Below are 8,287 nucleotides of genomic sequence, written 5' to 3'. Positions count from 1 at the left end.
ATAAAAAAACCTAAAACTGGAAAAAAAATATTTATAAATAATAATAATTAAAAACATTAAAAAAAATAATAAAAAATTTAAAAATAAAATATGTTGAATATGAATTATCTATGGATTTACTGTGAGTTCTTGTAAACTATAATTCCGGGTTTGAAATTATAAATATTGTCTGACCGATTGTTCCAAAAACTGTCGATTTTCTGGAAAATTTTGCAATAAATTACTTGAATGGTCTAAACCTGTTCTTGAATTCTGAATAAGAATTAAAAGAAAAATATACATGCAATCTATTTCAGGAGATTCAGTTACACAATTCTTAAACTCAGAAACTCAATCTTTTCACATGCCTGGGTTTCTAACGAGTTTTCATTTTCAAGATCTCAATTAAAACTTTGTTAGCAAACTGAATAGAAGACAATGCAGTGTTTGCATCTCTTACAAGAAAGGATTTAACAGGATTAAGTAAAATGACCTAATTATAATTTACTCTAGATATTTAAATAATTATATATTCACAATAAATAACTAATTAATAATTCAGTGAAAAGATAAAGTTCTAAACTGAAAAAAAAAATAAAAAATAGAAGATGCAAAAGTGTATATTTTATCCATTTTCTAGTGCATTGCAAATTAAAGGTTTCCACATTTATTTATTTATATTATCGACACACAAGTGTTCTGAAACAAACCTATATTTACAAATACAAATACTGTACCTTATCACACAAGAAAATCACCAAAAATATTGAACAAAATCTGCAGGTGATTAAATTTCTTGAGCATGTTGATCAGTGACTGTAAATGAAAAAGCTTGATGAAGAGAGGGAAAGTGTATTTAACAGTCCTGTGTTTGAGAGAGATTAGTTCTTCACTTCGGAGAAACCCTAGATTGAAAAAAAACAAAGAAAAGCATAAGAAACTTGTGCAGTAGCTACACATGCAAACATCTTAATGAGAAAAGGGTTTGGATTTAATTTTTACGCGGTATTAATATCCATTTCTTGTCCGGTCCATTGCCGCATTCGTTCTGATGCTTGCTCAACCTGAAATTTGAGCTTAATTAGGAGTGAAAAGAAGAAGATTATAGCAACATGTGATTGTGTTTAGTGAATTGGTTAAGTTATGAATATCAGTTTGATGGTTGCCCAGAAAAGCAGTGATTCTGACCTCCTTGTTCCAGTTGGTTTTGTAGACAATGATCAGCAAGATGAGCGTTTGCAACGCTGTCCCACATATCATTCCAATCCAAATACCCTGCAACAACACTTTCCATGTCAATTTATTTTCCTGTCAACTTAGTTTAATGGACAAAAACCAATCAGTCAGAAATTGTATGAATTTTGAACCCACATACATTAATTATTGATAACAAAAATGGTATTAAAAAAAAGTGAACTTTAAGTTTAATTATATTTTATAAAATCGATTTATAAAATGAGATTTTTACCCACTTATATACTATGAAATGTTCTTGTTTTTATCTCTAATCAAATCGATGTAAGATCTCCAACACACCCTCTCACACTTGGGAGAAGGATCAGGTAAGTAAGCTTTTTGAGAAGATTTCTAGTAAGAGGCTCGAGTTGGAGACTATGGACAGGTGAGTTTGGAAGGATAGTCAAGTGGACTTACGGTTTATTAAGGGGAGGGTGAGTCGAGGAAAATATGCGGTGTACAATTTTTTCTAGAAGATTAATGCTCTTCCTTCGGCTCATGTCACAGTTTGGAGGGTGGTTGAAAACAAGATTGCTTCTAAGGTAAATCTGGAGAGATGAGGGGTTGGGGTCAAGAGCAACCTTTGTTGTTTGTGCAGGGTGTCAGAGGAGTCAACAAGTCATTTGTTCTTCGGATGCAGAGTTGTTTAGCTAGAGTAGAATCTCTATGATTGATTAAGAGCGAGTTCGGTTGATCCTCGGGTTCTTAGATCACACTTCGAGTGGTTCAAAATTCTTGATGCGTCTACTTTAGTTAATTTGATTATGGGTAATGTTTAGATTGCATTGGTTAGTGAGATTTAGAGACACATGAATAACTGTTTAAAGGAGGAGTGGTTGATCATTGTGAAGTTTTTTCTCTGACACAAGTTAAGGTTTGGTCTTGTATCTCTTCACAGACACAATCAATGAGTTTCTCATTTTCTAACTGGTGTCTAGAACCCTTGATATGTATGCATTCAATTTAAAGTTACTATTAAGACGGTGGGGTTGGTCTTGATCTTACTGTTGTATTTAGTTGGTAGTGTCGGGGTAGACAATAGACAAATCTTTTGAGATTTTGTTTGAGTATGGGGTGCTTTTGTCTATCTTGTTCTATATGAGGGTTGGACCACCCCTTTAGAGTCGGTTTAATTTATTTGTTTATTGCTAATAAAAAAAAATCCTCTAACGTTGATACTGATCCAATAGTGGATGGTCTGATAACAATCTCTCATTGGGTTATAAATGACTCTAATACCATATTAAGAAGTGAATTTAAGTCTAATTCAATCTTATAAAACAGGCTTAGAAAATGAGATTCAATTACTTATATAATATGAAAAAACTTTATCTCTAGTCAACATGAGTGTATAGTTTACCTCTACTCTATAACCCAACTTGTAACCAAAAAAGAAGCCAAGAGGGAGTCCCAGGATATAATAACAAAAGAGGTTGATGTAAGCTACCAAATACTGCCAACCACCTCCAACAGCAACACCTGAAAGAATAAGAGAAGCATTTCATGATTTGCCTAATACTGCATAATAGTGTTTTTATACAATTCAAATTATTGGGATCCTCTTACCTGATATCACTGGCTGAACACTATTCAGAATCATGGTGATGCCAAGAAGGTTTGCTAATTTAGAAACTGCTTTTATCATTTCTTTACTTGTAGTGAAAATCACAGCAAAATGATCTTTTGTAAGCAAAATAATGCCTGCAAAAATTAACCCAATGACGAGGGACTCAACAATCGTCACAATCACTGAATATTTTGCTGCTCTTGGCCGTCCTAATCCGAGTTCATTTGAAACCCTCACACTGACAAAATGAAAAATAAAATCATTCCTTGAAGTTGTAAAAGTGGGAAAAAAAAAGCCACAAATAAAGAATTTACCTAATTGCTGCATTGACCCCTATAAATAACATTCCTTCCCATCCATTTATATTCATGCTGAAAGAGCAAAAACAGAAAGTATCAAATACACTAGCTCTTAGACTATTTAAGAACAACCTTAGAGAATATCACAGTCAGTGTTGTTCCATATGATTGAGTTTCTCCTATTTAGAACATTAACTGTCATTAGTGTCACTATTCCTATCACTGTCATTTTTATTGTTAAGGTCATCATATCCTATTACTAGTACTATTCTCTCACTGTCATCATTATTAACATCATTATTTTCATAATAATTACATTATTATTATTATCATCTTTATTACTATAATTTTTTCATCATTATTATAGTCATAATGTGAGAAATGTAGTTGTTTGGATATGACTTACCATATTGAAAGAGATCCAACAGCAATAACTGGATTGTCAAGGTGGCCAGTGAGCACAATCAAGATCATAAAATACCAAACCTCAAGGCAAAGCATGACTGCAGAAGCAACTGACAATTTGATGAAGGCCCAAAGATCCTTGAAGGCTAACCAAGAGAACCCTGTCCAACCATCCTTGCACCAGCCAATCACATAGGCAGCTTGAGCCAAAGCAATGATCCAAGCTGTTAAGCAATAGGCTATAGCAGCACCAGTGGTACCCAAAGCAAGAACTTTCATGAAAACAACTAGAATTATCACATGTAAAATAAGGGCTGCAAAACCCACCCATGCCAGAAACCCCACTTTGGTTTGTGCCTGCAAGAACTTCTGTGTAGGGAAATTGACTGCTAGAGAAAACATCTGAGGGATAGATTGAATAGTGAATACTCCAGCTAACTCTGCAATCTCACGTTCTTGTCCAAGGAGTAAAAGGATTCTCTCAGAAAAAATGTAAATTGGCAAGAGACACACGCATCCACCCAATAAGATTATCCAAGAACGTTGCATGTAAACCCCTAGCATTTCTACTTGTCCAGCACCAAATGCTTGCCCACATAGAGTCTCAAGGGCACTAGCCATACCAAGCTGCAAATACCATTTTGTTAGAAACAACTACACACTTTGTTGCCATTAAGCGCATGTCTTTACAGATTACTCTTTTGTGGGATGAAATTTTTTGGAGAGTTTATGGCTTGATTAGTAAGATGAACTTGTTAACATATTGACAAGTTTCAAGCATTAAATTCTATATAGACTTGCTCTTTCAAGATCAAATTCAAAGTCACAAAGGTTGCCACCAGGATTAACAATACAAGAAAATCATTAAATAGAAACCAATTTTAGAGTACTGGTTATATTGATTAAACTAAAGACCATTTTAAAAACTAAAAACATTATTGGTTTCTAAATTGATATTCAATTAGCTATCAAGTTTTTTCTATCAATTTAGAATCTTTTGTAAATGCATATAGACGTAGAGTATTTTTTTCCTTTGGTTGATTTGTAAATTAAAGTGAAATTTAACCAATTATTTTAGAAGGTTTTCTTAACTAGAATGAATATCTATTGTCTAGTAACGAGAGAGTCACATATATATTCATGTGGGGACTTTAGAAGTTACTGTTCAGAAAGGTAAAGATCATTGCATTCAGAAAAAATCATGGAAAATAGAGCCAAGCATAATTGTCTACATTGATGTATATAAAACCATGGGAAAAGAAGCCAAGTGTTGATAGACGTTAGAAGCTAACCAAGAAACCAAAAGAGAAATTTGAAATGACTGAAAGAGAGATTGAAACTGCAGAGAGTTCCAAATCTCCAAGATGGCCAACAAAGATACTTGTGAAGGAATTGACACCATAATTGCAGAGTATGCTGAAAGCAATAGGGCCAGCAATTGTCCAAAGCTTTACGGATTCCATGGCGAACACAGTTCTAAAATCTGCAAAGGAAGTCATTTTACTGTAGTCTACTGCGTTTGTGTCAATTAGACCCTCAGGAGCATGGTGGAGCTCTGTGTTCTCCATGGAATTCACACTGTTGAACAATGGTGTCTCTCCCCCCAACTTTGCTGTTTTGCTATAACTGTTTTCAGGAGAGGAGGGTGAGCTACTGCACCCTCCTACATTTTCTCCCTCTCCTTTACCTATTTTGGCAGATTTTTATCCAACCCTTTTTGTTTCTCAGGTATTGATTTGAATGAGACGGTTGCATGCAGAACTTAACTCATGCAAGAGCAGTGGAGACAAAAAAAAGTGCCTAGAAAACAAGAAGAAAAAGTGGTCTTGTGAAGGCTTTTTGTTTTCTTTCTATTTTCTTGCTGTCTTTGTGTGAACAACTTTACTTTATTGCTTCTTTGTTTACACAACACAAGATTTTTTTGGCTACAATTTAGGCTTGCCTTGAAATGAAACCATGCAGACCAAGAAACGTATGAGATGACTTAGTCTCCTCCATTCTCCAACTGACACAGATATTTATTGTTTCTAAGCAAAAAAAACTTTCCCATTTATTGACTGTTTTCTGCGTTTTTTTTGCGTTGGCCAAAGATAGAAATCATAGAACACACTGCGTAACGTTTGTGTATCACAGTAACATAAGGATAACCACACTCTCCAATAATTCTGCTGCACATTACAACAGAGGGAATTATTTGAGTTATTGTCTGAATAGTTTAATTTTTTAAGCAAATGGGTCATAGTATTGATACAAGAAAAAACCATTCTTAACTGTTCTTAAATTAAGTTATCTTAATTATTGTTTGAGTTAATATTCTTAATAAATATTCATATCTCAACTTAACTCCACAAGCAACAACCATAGAAGAAGTATCAATAGAAAACATGAAAGACTAATTTTGGTATATATATATATATATATATATATATATATATATATATATATTGTCACCATTAATGTAAGTTCTAAGTCAATTGGAATTATTTTTCAATATATTAGAAGTATTCATTCTACAACAGCCTTCTATGTGTATACATATAAAATATAACAATTTTAATAAAATATTCGTACACAATATTATTTTATTTATTTTTATTATAATGTACAACTTATGAAAAATGAGTTATTTGATTCACATATACGAAACCTCTTCTATAAACCAAATCATACATTATATGTTAATTTGTTAGCATTTCCTTGTTGTTTATTATATGTTAATTTGTTAGCATTATATGTTTGAGTTACATTCTTTATATGTTATCTAATAATTATTTAAGTTACTATATTTGTAAAAGGTGGGATTGTGTTGAAGATTTGACATTCAAATAAAGACATTTTTTTATATATGTGGATACAAACTTTACTTTATAAACTAATTTGATAAGATTTTAGACTTAAAATTTATATAAGGGATGTATTGGAGATTTCACATTGACTAGTGCAAATCTCATATTAAAAGTCACTAGTGCAAATCTTATATTAAAAAATCAGTCGATTTTATAAGATTTAGTTAAACTTAAAGTTTACTTATTAATATATTGTAACAGGAAAAAAAATCATAATGTTACATGTCTAGACCATCTTTATTTATTATTGATTGAAAATAATTCTCAATATATTAGCTTAAGACTTTGTTTGCTTCTGGTGAAGAAAAGCGAATATTAAATGTGCTCAAGAAAAATACAAAAATCAAAGCAATAAATTATATAAAAAAATGGAAACCGAAAAGAATTTTACATTCGAAACCTTCATATTTGGTAGTTAAAACCTATGTAGTTAATTAGATACCAATTTAGAAACTATTTAATAATAATAGAAACTAATTTAGAAATCATAACATTTTTTGTCTTTAAAATGGTCTCTAATTTAGTGTAATTAATTATTTTTTTTGTATGATTTCTATTTCATGATTTTGTTGTAATGATATTTGCTAACTTATAACGCATGCTTATATAAACTTATCCTAGTTTAATTTAATTTTATTAAACAATTTAAGTTTTCCTTAAGAAATTAACATTAACTATTTATTTTATTAATTTATTGAAATAAATAAATAAAATATATTATATATTAAACAACATGGTATCTTTATTTTTTTATTATACAAAGTCTGTGTAACGTTTCTTCATTTGTTAGATTATTTTTCATACAAAATATAAAATTTTATTATTTAAAGCATTTTTATCGGATTATTTTTTATAGCATGGTTAGTACTGAGTGTTAAATTATTATTCGATATGGTATTATTTGACTAATTAAATAACATAAGTTATTAAAAAAATTGACTAAAATAATCTTTTCATTTTATTTTTATAGAGTTTATAATTTTTTATGTTAATATTGATATTCTCAAGTATATATAATTATAAATTAATTTTAGTGGTAATAGATATTATTTTAAAATTGGTTATCTATCTCATAGGACATTAGTTTATCTAGTAAAAATCATTTTAATAAATTTTCATTATTTTTTATAGGGTGGAGACTGGCTTTTAACTATTTATTTATTTCAGTAATTCGGCATATAGGGTAAAAGCCCTTTTAATTATTTATTAATTTAATATGACAGCTTTCATTTGTTATAGTATCAGGTATAATCAGAAGAAATTATTAGTTGTGATTATTTAAAATAAAAAATGTTGTAAAATGAAAATTTTAAAATCAATAAATATCATTAAATAGAGATTAATTATAATGATAAAAATAACTATATTATTTAAATTAAAAAAATATTAGTATCTAAAATAATATCTATTATCAATAAATATTTTTTAAATTGATATTTATCTAATCTAATTAGGGCTGATTCTCCCTACACCCAATCAAATTGGACCCGCACCCAATTGAAAATGAAAATGAAATTAGATTTTAGTGATTTCTGCACCCAATCACACACCCAAATTCGTTTCTGTCATTCTCGCACCCAACACCATCTCTGGCACGAGCGTTCGCATCCTCGCATCTTGGTTGACATTTCTCCGGCAACGTAGTGTTGAGTAGAAGAACCCCTTGAACAAAGATGAAGCCAAGAGGGCGAAGGTCCTCCATTGTTGCGCGAAGGTATGAGGGCATCAGCACACCCTACAAACTTTTTCAAAATAAACATGACAAGGGTACAATTGAATTTTAGAATGTTCGTCAAGTGCCAATCAAAATGGATTGGGTGCAGGAAGAAATTGCCTCTAATTAGTTGGTAACTAAAATTTTAATAGATAATTAAATATTAATTTAGAAATTATTTATTAATAATAAAATTTATTTTATATATAAATAAATTTGTTATCTTTAAATAATATCTAAT

The 8,287-nt window shown here is 30.6% G+C and overlaps 1 protein-coding gene across 1 annotated transcript; it reads right to left on the bottom strand.

Annotated features, from left to right (window-relative positions):
• Positions 1-805: 805 nt before the first annotated feature.
• LOC137827016 (protein DETOXIFICATION 35) lies at positions 806-8,034 on the bottom strand. Its single transcript, XM_068633206.2, has 9 exons — positions 7,883-8,034; positions 4,779-5,190; positions 3,488-4,113; positions 3,097-3,153; positions 2,782-3,020; positions 2,576-2,694; positions 1,168-1,254; positions 982-1,043; positions 806-884 (listed from the first exon to the last, which is right to left on the bottom strand). Exons 1-9 carry the CDS (start codon positions 8,032-8,034, stop codon positions 869-871), a joined length of 1,770 nt encoding a protein of 589 aa, XP_068489307.2. The 3' UTR covers positions 806-868.
• Positions 8,035-8,287: the final 253 nt, after the last annotated feature.

Source organism: Phaseolus vulgaris, chromosome 8 (assembly GCF_051622355.1).
Source record: "Phaseolus vulgaris cultivar YP4 chromosome 8, ASM5162235v1, whole genome shotgun sequence".
NCBI lineage: Eukaryota > Viridiplantae > Streptophyta > Magnoliopsida > Fabales > Fabaceae > Phaseolus > Phaseolus vulgaris.
The sequence above is the reverse complement of the archived record's forward strand: the minus strand, read 5'-3'. Positions and strand labels throughout refer to the sequence as shown.

Bases quoted from the DNA above. Each gene is read 5' to 3' on its own strand.
- LOC137827016 (XM_068633206.2), bottom strand. From the start codon at position 8,034: ATGGAGGACCTTCGCCCTCTTGGCTTCATCTTTGTTCAAGGGGTTCTT. The intron at 4,114-4,778 runs GTTAGCTTCTAA...TGGTATTTGCAG, and splicing joins ATTTCTCTTTTGGTTTCTTG to CTTGGTATGGCTAGTGCCCT. The intron at 1,044-1,167 runs GTCAGAATCACT...CTCAAATTTCAG, and splicing joins AAACCAACTGGAACAAGGAG to GTTGAGCAAGCATCAGAACG.